Here is a 13,917-nt window from a genome sequence, read left to right as displayed (position 1 = left end):
GTCTAGTGTTTTTACAGAGCAGATTTTGCAGATTTGTATAATAAAGGGAATATAATCAGGTAAATTATGTATGAATGTAAAAATCTCCAGAATACAGATTAACTGTGCAGTTTGGTGTATGTAAATGCTGCTGAAATGGAGGAGAAAAACACATTTCAAGAACTAAAATGGCTTTAAAAATGGTTATAATAATTGAAACCTACAGACAAATTGACTAAAGTCGATAGAGGTAACATTTAAATGTGAATTAGTTACTTTTTAGTTTACTCTAGACTGGTAAAAACGCATTTAATCACAAACAAAAAAGCCCAAAATCTCAAAACTGACAGGTAAACAAATAAAAAAAAAAAACAGCTTTTGCCTGCAGTGCCTCATCTTAAAGGAATAGTTCACCCAGAAATGAATATACTCACACTTAAAGGGTTCCAAACCTTAATGAGTTTCTTCTATTGAAAAAAAAAAAAATATATATATATATATATATATATATATATATATTCTTCAATATATATATATATATATATATATATATATATATATATATATATATATATATATATATATATATATATATATATATATATTGAAGAATGTCTGTAAATGATAGTCGATGACATCCAAATTAGAAAAAAATGCAATGGAAATTAATTGCAACCAAATTTGAACACTTGATGTCTATATATTTTGTGTGTGTTCAACAGAAGAAAAAAATAGGTTTGAAACAAGTGATGAGGGAGTAAATGATGACAGAATTTCCATTTCTGGCTGAACTACCTCTTTAAATGTATTATTTACTTATTTATCCTATTTGTCGCGCTCTTGTTTATTTGTTAGTTCTGTCACTGTTGACGATCTGTGACCCATTTTCAAATTAACAGTCTTCAGATGTGAGGAAAGCTCATCAGCAATGTTAATTAGAGAATGCGTTTCAACTCTGCCGTTGTGGTTGGGCTCCCGAGTCTGTGGCGAGTGATTAATAATTCCCTCAGTTGTTGTGTACGTGACGTGTTCTGAGTTTCTACAGGCCAGAGAGAGCATGTGCAGTGACATATAACATAGCAGGACACTCCTGAGACTGCAGCACAATGGTGACATCAGTCTAATGTTAAAAAAAGAAACAATGAAACTAGTAGACGTACATTTGAATGACGCAATGCTGTTGGAGTAGGGTGAGATTCTTTGGATGAGTGAATGTACTGTATGTGGTTATCCAAGTAAAATTTATTTAAATTGACTAAAAACATATTGATTTATATAAACATTAACTGAAGCATGAAGATTACGAGATTCTTTAATTCTAGCTAGTTGCCAAATTAATTTTAAAGAAAGAAAATGCATTAAAAATTCAAATCATAAAATATTTCCAGAAGTGTCGCCATTGTGTGACAAATGTCAGTTTTTAGTTTCCAACCTGTCTCATCCCTGTTTTGTGTCCCATATTACAAAGTTTCTGGAAGATAATATTTCCATAAAATGTTTTTTCATTAACATTAGATGTTACGATTGAACCAGATATATATTAATTATATTTTGAGTTTCTAAAGAATTTTTGAGACTTATAGGGGTTCAACCACAGTTTGTTTCATACTGTATGGGTTGATCTCTGCCAAAAAAACGCATCCTTTTGTTTTGGAAGAAAAAAGAAGCTGGTTAAAGTTATCCATCAATTGGTTAAGGGAATGCATGTTTAATTTTTGTTTAATTATTGTTTTTATGACTGTTGGTTGTTTTTTCTCTTTTTTTTGAATGTCTAATTGTTTAAATGTAAGTTTTATGTTTGTATTTTAAAAAAATATTTACAAGTGAATGTCTGCTAAAATTTCTAATAATAAAAATATTTAAACCACCACAAAATTCAAATCAACTCCAAAAACAGAATGAAAATTATTATAAATCATACTGATGATAACAACTACAATAGTAGCTTAATTATAAGATAACATAAAGCTTTCAGAAAAAATAAGATATATTTTTGATATAGTTTAAAACCATTTTTTTAGCATTGTTATTCTAGTTTTTAGTGTCACCTTGTCAAAAAAACAAAAAGTTAATTATTTTTAAATATTAAATTTTCAAATATATAGTACATGTGAATTTATATGGATTTTTAAAGCTAGCTAAACCTATATATTTATTTAGTTTTTTTAAGGCAGTGCTTCCAAAGGTTTTAAATATAAATGTGGTGGTAGCCGGATTAAAACACACCATTTACCCACATCACATAAATAGTAAACTATATACGACACACAAAACATAATTTAGTTTTTAACAATATTTTGTTTATTACTCTCATATGCTGTTTCTTTTCGATGGGTTAAAGTAAAAAAAAAATTCTAAACAAAAAAGAAACCCACAAATTCTCTTACTTTTATACTATTCAGAAGCCATGTGCACCCACTGACAGGTAAAATCTGCTTCTCTTGAATGCCAAAGCATTTTATATACGTATACAGTATTAAATAGCCTATGTGATATATTAACATAATCAAATTTATAAAATATACAGCAAATGAGAAATAAATTGCAGAAAAAAAAATAAAAACAAACAATATCTTTTAAAAATTATAATAATTACAAGATTAAAATATTTAGTATTTTTAAATAAGGCAAATGTGTTGATTAACCATTATGGTGTACATATATTTGTCCTCTCCGAGTAGCTTATATAGTAAAATTTGAATTATTTAATGTTTCTCGCACTCTCTCAAAAAATGCATATGATTAACCAACAACAGCTTTAGAAAGTGAAAGCAAAGCAAAATCCCAGACATTTTAGGATATTTAGAAACCTAGCCATGCAGACTATTTTTTTTAAGCCCCAAAAAGGTACATCTCTCTAGGTATGCAAAGCATGTGAGATGAAATGGGTAAATAAAAGAAGATGTTCCACTACTTAATCGATCTTGGATGTTTGGTTATATTTTGGCAGATAGAAGAAAGTTTAAAAGAATGATAATAATAGTAAATAAAAATGTCACTAAATACACTTGGGCAGCCATTAATATGCCGTAAATATTTATTTATACAAAAATAAACTTGTTAGATATACCTGAAATCATAGTGAATACATTCAGAGGATTAACTGCAAGGTCATATCTTTCCATCATCCCAAAAGTCAACGAATACACAGAACACAGCGTAACCAGACAGCGATTAAATTACAGGCATAATTCTGGATGGAACGATTTGATTTTTTCCGAGGAGCAATTGTTCAAATCTCTTACCTCTTTCAAGCAGCCCATAAAGTTGTTGCTGACAGGTGATCCAGGAAGATCGGCAGTGCTGGGACTACCGCCGACATAGAAAAAGTCATCCGAGCCTAGCATGGTGTAGTCCTCTTGCGTATATCCAGTGGTGGTCAGAATCCCATCCACGGATATTGTAACCTAGACAACAAAGCACAGGGAAAGGACACGCTATACTCACATATAACTTCAATACTGTTACAGGGCTTTGGTCCCCCTCGTAAGGATTTGAATGCTTGGATTTGTTTAGATTTCTTTTTCCTTTTGTTCTTATTTATTTATTTGCTTTTCTCTTTTTATTGATTTCAAATGTGAACCCATTTTCATGTCTGTTTCAGAAAATCTTACTTGTTACTGGTTTAACTTTCTAGATTGATGTGTTTAACTTCTAGTAAAGTCATCTGAGGAAGTCTGCGGCACATTAGCCCAGGCTCAAAGTTAGCGGTGCCACTTAAATCGAGCACACAAAAGTGAATCAGCAGACACAAAAATGGTGTTAGTAGTATGTGTGTTATTGAGAGTTAGTATCGCTTGAATCCAGTGCGTGTGAGTAGTTTTCAGCAGTTTTCAATGTTGTTTGTATGAGGAAAAACAAAGGACACAGCGTGCTAAGAGGTTAGAAATGAAAGCACAAGCAAATATATCTCACAGATCTGGTTGAATGGACGCATGCTTCGTTATCCCTCCCTCTCGGCATGCAAAACAATGCTTGGTTAGAGAGAACAAATCGTCTCAGAGGTTAGATGAGTGTTAGAGAAAGAGAGAGAGAGAGAGAAGGGGAGGGAGAAGTACACAAACACCACGGACAGACGGACGCAGCTCATGAGAAGACCAATCACAGTAGAGGTGCCGCATGCAGAAGCGTGTTTACATGAGAAAGAAAGCAGACGGGATGACCGGCCACCCATGCCAGCCTCAAATGTTACTGATGGAGCAGAGGTGTTAGTACACGGGGTGGCCAGGATGCACACCATGCTGAACAACGGGGCCTCAAAGCTAGCTGGACCAATGAAAAGGCTCAGAGCCAGCCAGCCGAGACCATTCGGTGGTGAGCAAAACCTTATGCAAAAGAACCCAGGAAACCAAAAAGATGCAAGATAACCTAACAAAAGTCAAAGGAAAGGACAAAAAAAAAAAACGATGGACGGGACAAAAAGAGCTGAGGAAACCCAACTAATGAAAAGAAAAGAAAGGAAAAGGGGAATTTGGGCAGGGCAGGGGAAGTAAGCGTAAAGAGTACCAACCGCATTTTCCCCCTTTTTTTGTTTAGTATTGATGTCTACGATTCAAAAAAAGGAAAATAGACACACGGCAAACCCAAACTAAGAAACAATTAGAATGATATCTACCGAACAATGTAGTTTGTTTACCATAGCGTGTCCAATGCCTGAGTGCTTTGTGGAAAAGGGGGGAGAAAGGAAATTAAAAAACTGTGAACAGAACACCGTTCCTCAATCAAAAAAGATGGTCTCTTGCCAAAGGTTAGTACATCAGCGTTGCACGTTAGTAAGAGGTAACAGGTTAGTAAATGACACATTCCATGGATGAAAGGTTAGTTTCTTTCCCCAAAAGCAGGTTAGTAAACATTTAAAAAGGGCAAAAGAAGAGAAGGAAAGGAGAAGCAGACGAGATCTGCACCGTGGAGTTCCTCTGGGACGAATCTAGTCTACTCTAGTCTCTTCCTATTCCTGGCACTCTGCTAACTTTACTGATGACAGAACGCACCACTGAGCTTTTTATGTTTACTGCCTGTCCTATCCAACTCTGTGCCACACTGCTCGGATCTTTCCCGAGTCTTGACACTTCAAACGCTGACAGCTGACATACTCATGTAACCTAGTCAGAGGTGGCGCTATCAAACGGTGACAGTAAAATATGGATACGCTTGCATTTAAATATTAGTCAAGGAGAACAGGGTTATTGGTACGTTCAGTCATGTATGAAAGCTCAATTCATTCACATATACATTAACATTTCTATATTAAGAATTCTACTCTATGCTGCATACATGAGTGCCTAGAACCTTCTCACAACCTTCAAACCCATCAACTATGCGTGCATGTCTTGATTAAAGAGTGTTAAATTTAGATTGAAGAATTAGTTTGGTGCTACTAATCGGAATGTATCCAATCTCCAACTTTGCCTTTTCTGCGCGGTTACCTGACGAAGGTTCCTGGTAACCTTCACATCATGCCAGGCATTGTCATTAAATTTCCCATTGACGGGCTCCACCAGGGCCTCGAAGGCCCCAGAGCCCAGGTTGATGACCAGCGAGACGGCTCCGTTCTTCAGTGCCAGGTTGACGTAGTCTGCAGACTTTCCGGTGTGAAGCATCAGTCCATTGCGCTGCAGGGTCTTGAAGGAGAGCGTAATCTCATCGCTACTGCTCTGGATGGGGTTCGGGGACAGATCGTAACAGAAATACTCCGAACCCTTGAATGTGGCCATATATTCTTCTCTCTCTGCAAATACATAAAGAAAAAACAAAGTACGTAAGCTGAGGGTGATCAATGATTTAAAATTTCATTCTACAACAACATTAAACTCAAACCACTGGCTAAAGCAGTCTAAAAAGGTCTATTCACACCTCAAAACATCCCTTTAGAAATCAGTTTGTCTTTTATAAACATTGAAACCATATCTGTTTGAAATATAAAAACAAATGTTGTTGGTTTTTACCAATCAAGCAAGAATGCTTGAGCTTACATGACCAAATATAAACACTGTATACAGATCACATTACTGAATAAACTTTAAATATATACATATTGTCTTATTTTATAAACCACTACAGAATAATTGGAGTAAATGGCCAACTTTATGTTCTCTATAGAAATGTTTTAAAGCATTAGAGTTTTACAGTTTTAGAGGTGAACAGACGTTCACTGGGGGGACAAAAATTAAACAGTTTTGATTAAACATATCTTCATTTATGTTTCCACAAGAAAGTAAGCAAAAACATAGCAATTTTCCAGCTTCATACAAAACTAGCAAAGCAATACAGTGCAATGTAAATGAAAAAAAAAACTAATTGGAAAGATGAGAAAATACAGGAGTCAGTGACATGATGTTATTAATCTGTCTATTTATTCAAAAACACAATAAAATGCCATTTATGAACTTGAACATCTTAATTTGAACAAGTAAAAGTAAAAAAAAGTCAGGGTAATGCAACATAATATTGATTACAACTTACTTAACCCAACATTATTTGTCAAAATATAAAATGCCATTTATGAACTTGAACATCTTGATTTGAACAAGTGAAAGTAAAAAAAGTCAGGGTAATGCAACATAATATTGATTACAACTTACTTAACCCAACATTATTTGTCAAAATATTACTATTTCTTAGAGGAAAAACTGTATATGAATATTTGAAAGCATCCACTAAACCAGAGATGCCCAAGCCAGGGCGCAATGTTGGCCCATGGTAACTCTTGATTTGACCCACCCTCCCATCTGAGAAAAGAAGGTGAGTGATGGGGATGGTTTAGAGAAAGTAATTTTAAATCTAATGCAATCTTTCGTTTGTTTGTTTAATCGTTAAAAGCTAACTGAAATTAATGTTTTAATTAAATGATGTAAATTCATCAGATTTAGTTTAAATATATTGATCAGCAATTTATTAGATGTTAGCAAATATGAGCAAAACATTGAGAAAACACCTTCACTTTCCACGGCTTCAAGTCTTCTGGCTTCATAATTGGCCACTACTGAGATTGAAGCTCAGCTGTCCCCTACTGAATTTCCCTGAGTACTGCAGCTAACCGCGGTTAGTCATGGCATTCTGTTTTCGCATTTCTAAAGGCCACATATGTACATATTGTCACCTGACAAATCAAAGCAGAGGCAGATTCTGCATGAATAGTTTGTTTAGTATAGGACTCCACTTTGTTGTAAATGAGATTGTTTTTATAAACCAATAATAATTTATAAGTTATAATTTTGAATGTTTTACTGCATTAGTTGATAGGATCTAAAGTAACTTTTTCCAATAAGTTAGGAAATAAACCATGGCATCTTTAATGTAAATATAGTTTGTTAGCCCACGGCTCTTAGTAATTTGGTTTTTAAACCCTTTATAAGAAAAAAAGTTTGGGCATCCATGCACTAAACCAACAACAGCAATGAAGCCCAACCAAAATGTGCAAGAAATAATGGAAATGACGTGAGAGTAAAGATCCACGAGACCCATATGACTGTTGTCAAGATTAATAAATCTCTTAAAATATCAGATCGTTTGAACTTATTATAAGGCTAGGTATAGTTCAGGTTGCAAAATGCCACGTGGAACTGCAGTCCCAGACCTTGATATTTATGAAATTATAATTCATGACATTTAAAATAAAAATGCTTTTGTAGCTTGAAAAAAATACATTAAATATGCAAATATATGTTCATATTTTGTTGCATTCCATGACTTTTTTAAAATGCAACCATATTTTACAAATCAAAACACATAAATCCTTATTCGGATGCTCATTTACAGTATGTCATTGACCCTAAATGAGTACATGTAGCCTTTCATCCCACCTCACTTACCTTCCATCCACTGGCTCCCAAGCTTACAGAACACAAGACTTGCTATTTTTAAATTACCCACCTGTACAGAGCCAAAATCCAGCCTGAAGTCGCACCAAAGAGGTCAAACGCAGCAGAAACTCACCACAATCAATCAGAGAGTGATTGGTTGCTGTCAGTACACACGCACACACCTATGAGATTGAGGTCAGAGCCATCTTGCTCATAAATGAGAACCAAGGTCCTTGATAATGGTGACCATAAATAAAGCAGCCACACATATCAGGACATAATTACCAAATCAGTCAGCGAGACCCATTACTGTAAGCGCGCTGGCACAAAACCCAGGCACGCACACACTCTCACTCCTCTTCCCATTTGCGCAAACAGCTCCGACTGTCACCCAGATCTGAGTGTATTTTGGGAACTTGGTTAAAATATTAACTGAAGAGGCAGCCATTAATAACGTGTGAAGTTTTATCTCCACAGCTACCTTTTTCTTACCGGTAAACACAATTAGATTATTACGGAGCAGAGCCAAGTCTAGTTCTCATCAAGAATATTAATGCCATTACCAGGCAATTTACAGCAAGATTGAACCGAATTAGCATAAATCTAGGAATCTGCAACACAATTAACCTAACACACTATAAGAGCAGCTCATTTGCTCTGGAATTATCTGGAATATTCTTATGATAAACCCTGGAGATATCAACAAGGCTCATTTACTCCATCTCTTTCTCCATCCTTCATCACTCGGCCCGTGTCCACTGCGAGTTAAATAAGCTTTTTTTTTTTCTTGCCTCGGCTGATGAAGTGTGTATGTGTGTGTTTGTGCACAAAGAGCCAAAGGGTGGTGCTGTATCTGGCATTCTTCCACCTCCTCTATATACCACTGAGTCAGCTATAATGTGACTCAGTGCAGGAAGGCGCCCACAGAGTAGCAGGCTTTTGAGCCAACACGCACACACACACACATCGTTTCACACAGGTATATATATTGGATGCCCAGAATAACTACAAAATGGCCTTCAAATCCCCATTCTCATGCCAGTAACGGAGTGTTTTATGAGTATTTCGCTGCCATCGGTGTCCGTTGCGACTCGCTCATCAGATTTGATCTCTGCAAATACTCTTACGGGAAATCAGATCTTCATCTTCAAGAGCAAATAACCAGGAAAGCTCATTTAAATACAGCATTAAACCATCCATTGGATAAAAGTGACCTACAATCACTCCTTTGCTCAGATTTCTGCTTAACATCATACATATTTTCCGCTCGTGTTCTAAAAAGCCATGTCCTACCTGTTTTTGTCATTTATTTTAGGCTGTTTACACCACCCTTGGTTAAGGTTATTTTCTCTAACCGCCACTGCTCAGATAATTTACCTTTCATACAAACAGTAAATTACCTTCCATTTGCTGTTTTCGCTAACAAGATGCCATTTGTTGCCATTTATGCACATGTCATGGAAACTATATGCAGTAGTACCTCTATTTACACTCATGTAGAGCACTTTTTCTCTTATTTACGTTACTCAATTTTCTAGCTTCAGGAACAGCTGTAATTTAATATTGAGTTCATTTTTCAACCATATTTCACAGCCTGTTTTTGATTGGTTAGATTTGTTGCATTTGGAATGAGTAACATGGCTTGTGCATTTGCTGTCAGGCTCAATATAATTGGCATTCCCGTATCTTTGAAAAACTGCCTTTTTGTAAACAATCCACACCCACTCAAGCTCTTTTGTTTGCCACTCTAGTTTTTTTTTTTCTCAATACTGGCTGACATCAACTGCTGTATTTTTTGTCACTTTAAGGCCCCGTTTACACTAGTGCGTTTTAGTTTGAAAACGCATAAGTTTTGCTACGGTTACGCCATCCGTCCACACTACGCCGGAGTTCTCGAGCGCCGAAAACGGAGCTTTTTGAAAACGCTGGAGAGGCCGTTTTCATTCTAAAATGCTGCTGCTCCGTCTCAGTGTGGATGGGGAAAGACGGAGACATCTGAAAACGGAGGCGGGGCTGCAGACGTTCGCCTATCTGATTGGGGCTTTTCCTCAATATTAAGTAGCCCACACACAGTTCAGTCTCGCATCCTCTTCTTGTAAGTTAAGACTTCGCAAGTTTGATCAAGGCTGCAGTCTCCCCCTTCTCAGTTTGATATGGAAAACATACCGAGGACATGCGTCAATCTTCAAACGGAACAGTGTACTTTATAACTTCATTCACATCACCTTGGCTACGTTGTTTCACTTTCTCAACAATAAAATGTAAACATGATTTAAGGAACTGCCTTATTTCTTTTTAATATTAGCAACTTAACAGACAGCAGAAATGTTGAGGCGTCGTGCTGCATATATGAGCGTGGATATTTATAACAAAACGGAGCATATAACAACTGCCTCCTTTTAATTTAAGTGAAAATACGAAACGCACCCTCTCTTTTGTTGAATATCAGTTTTAATAATCGACAATTATAAAAGTATAACATACAATAAGTTTATACATTGTAGGAAATAAGGGCAAGCAATCAGTCAATGTACCTGGATTAATCATTAACTTATCTTTGCACTTAACCAAAACATGTTACCCGTGAACAAGTAACTTAATAGATTCCAATGACCAAAGTCAGGGAATTGGCCTATGTCGTTAGATAAAGACAACAACATGAATGAAATATCACGTTTAGCAAATATAGTGAGATTAGATCCAGCGGGAGATGCGTGATGAGCAGTCCGACAAGCAGAGCTCTCATCTGGGTAGAATGCTGGAGCGCTTGCCCGAGAGTGTGTGTGTGGTCACGTGATGTGCGTTTTCAGCGTTTTGGTGTGGACGGAGAGCTGTTCAGAAACGCTGGGTAAAACGCGAGTGTGGACGCGGATCGTTTTCATTCTACAACGCCGTTTTAAAACTAAAACGCACTAGTGTAAACGGGGCCTAAGATGTATACATCAGTGATGACCATTTTCCTTTTTGGAATATTAATGATAAAGATGGTTTCCAGATACCAAGCAGATGGTTTATTATCAACAGAAACAGAGATGTAGCTGATATCATTGTTTTTAAATTTTAATATTCAGTCAGTGGCATTTTAATAACGTTGCAGTGGATGCAGTTGATTGTCTTTACAAGATCTATCTTTTCATAGATCTATTTATCTGTCTGCCTAGCATATATGTATTACACACATACTTTCTATCAAACTGAACTGAACTTAAACTTTGAAAACTGAACTGACACTTCAAATTTACTATAATCTTCTATGTGAAGCTGCTTTGACACAATCTACATCGTAAAAGCTTTTTAGAAATAAAGGTGAATTGAATTGTATTGAATTGAATTGAACTTGCATGTGCGGTTAATGCCTAGTTCAGACTGCGTGATTTAAGCCCCGATTTTGGCTCGCCGACAGGTTTTGAGAAATCGCCGACAAATGCCTGAAATCACAGGCAAATCGCTGCTCGTGCACGTGAGTGACAATCACACAGTATGAACTATCAAAGACGCGATCTGAGAGAATCACCGATGAGTCGCCGATGTCTGCGAGATATTTGGCATGCTAAATATCTGGAGCTGTCGGCGATTCAAATCATACCGTGTGAATTGAGTTTTGACTGAAAATAACATCAGCCATCGCCTACAGCCAATGAGAGAGCAGCTTTCACTTGTGTGTGCGTGTGTGTATACCTGCTGCAGGCTAGTGGGAGGCTGGGGGAGAAGTTAAAAGCGATCTTTTTCGGTTTATTTGGACCCACGAAATGGAGGAAAAACTAGTGCAGGTTTGACAGGACTCAGGAGCAACCGTGTCTGTTTGACGTTTCATACATAAAGAAATTAGTTTACTATCAACGTTAAGGAGAAATGGCTAATTCCCTTTAAACCCAGGTGAGCAAATATGGACATTTTATACCCCATTAAAGGCTTCTATCTCATTATGTAGTTAATAACAAAAGACATACTACGTGTTTTTGGCTGTGAGACGTAGTTTGGACGAACTTGTCGGCGATTCTTCCTATAGTAAAGTCATGCAATGTGAAAGTCCTTGTCATAGATCAATCTTGCAGTGTAAACAAAGCAGCGACAAAACGCTAGCCCAGATAGTCATGCTGTGTGAAAACATCTGTGACACGATTACTTTGAAAATCATGCAGTCTGAACAAGGATTCTCCATAAGTGTAATGCATTTTACACTGTAAAAAAAAACACTTATTGTATTGCTTTGCACTACTCCTACCTACAAACTTAAACCTTACAGGAAACCTGTGGCAAGTTTTGAATGTCAAAAGACCCTGGTAAGAATGATTTTTTAGTGAAGTTTATTCATAAACTATAATTTCAAAAGGATCGCGTGCTTATTATACCTTGCGGCTGGTCCCGCATTATTCAATTTATGATTCACCAATCAGACGATTCCTAAGTCACTATAAATACCTTAAGTTCATATAACAGCCATCTTCATTTTGAAGAATCTCCCCTTCCACCCCTACTCTTCCTCCTTTCCAAGATGGGTGGCACGGTGGCACAGTGGTTAGCACGTCAGTGGTTCAAGTACTTACCAAGCCAGCTGACATTTCAGTGCAGAGTTTACACATTCTCCCCGTGCTCACAAGGGTTTCCCTTGGGTTCCCCGGTTTCCTCCCACCGTAAAAACATGCAACTTAAGTTATTTGACTAATCCAAATCGGCACAAAAGACATGTACCTAGTAAGTAGTTATCTCTTAATCAGTTGATCAGCTACTACAGCAGGGGAGTTCTCGAGATCTACATAAGCTCAAACTCTCAAACAGCATGCCATTGGCCGACTAAGAGCCTGATATAGTAGTGCATGTTATGTGACTGTGAACTTCAATTTCTTATAAAAAAAAAAATGTGTCCCCTTAATCTGTTATCAAATACAATAAAAATCCCTGCTCCCTCAAAACGACTGTTCTTCAATTCTGGTCACATGGAATGCATTTTGGGAGGGGCTATTAGAGCATGTTTTGCTTCTCCCCATCTTCCAAAAATCAAATTGGTTACCAAAGGACAAAATCATGCATGTACAGTATGGCCTACATTTTTATCTAATTCCAGGACTGTTTCAAGACTGTTACATCACTTATTGTCTCCAAACTTTGCAGTGAACTCTTGGTGGTGGCTCTCAATGTGACGGCCGACATAAATTCTAACAACAAAACCAGCTGAGAAGCACTGCTTTAGCTTCTGTTCGCACTTGTGGAGTGATGCCTGGTTTGCTGCTGACTGAGCAATTATCTCTTCATCAGCTTAAATTTAGACAGGAACGTTGGGGGCAGCACGTCTGCGGGCTCGTTACCTCGGAAGCTGCTACAGGCGACAGTGTGTGAACGCCGAACACATTCACTCAAGCATTGAGAACTCCCGTGCCACAGGAACACAAGCTGCAGTATGTTTTCCTGTATGGTTTCCCTCACACCATGACACTGTCTAAAAAGAAGTACTTCATGAAAACTGCTATCAGATGTTGCCTTCCCAGTAAGGGTGGGATTTTAAAAAATACTTAAAAATAAAATCTGACAATAGTGTCTGCCTTAATTGTCTGTGCCATGCTGCATGCAATGAACGCATTATGACAGAATCTGTCTAATTAGCAGTGCTGCTGGGGTGAAAATACATTAATATGTTTTTTTTTTTTCATTTCTGTTTAACAGCAGAAGACTTATTTTCTTATTCCATCTGACTGTTGCTTTTATGTTATTTAAAATGTGATATTTAAGAGCAGTTAAGACAGTACAAAATGAATTGTTTAATCGAATCACCTTTTATACCAATTATACAACAGCACAATTTCTAGGGGCCTAAGCAGCAACAAAGCTGATAAAGCTTCACTAAACAGTCAACATTATTAATGAATGCAGAACATGAAAAACATTCAGTTGGGGCTCTAGAAAACTACACCATGTGACAACTTAGAAAAAAAACAAAAACAAACGTTAAAGAGATTAAAAAACTACCTTTTTGATTTTCTTCTGTTCTCAGGGGTCCACCTATATTGTTATTTCTTACAAAAAAAATATATATATATATATATATAAATATATATATATATATATATATATAGAAAAAACTGACTATTTTCTGAGGATATTTTGACTTTGCTTACCGGATACACAATGTGGTAGATTG

At 36.6% G+C, this 13,917-nt stretch overlaps 1 protein-coding gene and 1 long non-coding RNA gene across 50 annotated transcripts in view; one reads left to right on the top strand and one right to left on the bottom strand.

Annotated features, from left to right (window-relative positions):
* Positions 1-13,917, bottom strand: part of nrxn1a (neurexin 1a) — a 290,869-nt gene that overhangs the window by 182,731 nt on the left and 94,221 nt on the right. For 27 of the 49 annotated variants that reach the window (XM_087275246.1, XM_087275230.1, XM_087275255.1 and 24 more), the window contains 2 exons: positions 5,406-5,707; positions 3,225-3,386 (listed from right to left, as the gene is read on the bottom strand). In XM_087275246.1, coding sequence (XP_087131372.1) covers positions 3,225-3,386; positions 5,406-5,707 — 464 coding nt within the window. 49 annotated transcript variants of the gene reach the window in all.
* LOC147841402 (uncharacterized) lies at positions 3,547-13,797 on the top strand. Its single transcript, XR_015504135.1, has 4 exons — positions 3,547-6,388; positions 6,510-9,589; positions 10,715-11,129; positions 11,924-13,797. It is a non-coding gene; the product is annotated as an uncharacterized LOC147841402 (long non-coding RNA).

Source organism: Danio rerio, chromosome 12, assembly GCF_052040795.2.
Source record: "Danio rerio strain M-AB ecotype USA chromosome 12, GRCz13ab, whole genome shotgun sequence".
Classification (NCBI taxonomy): Eukaryota; Metazoa; Chordata; class Actinopteri; order Cypriniformes; family Danionidae; genus Danio; species Danio rerio.
The sequence above is the reverse complement of the archived record's forward strand: the minus strand, read 5'-3'. Positions and strand labels throughout refer to the sequence as shown.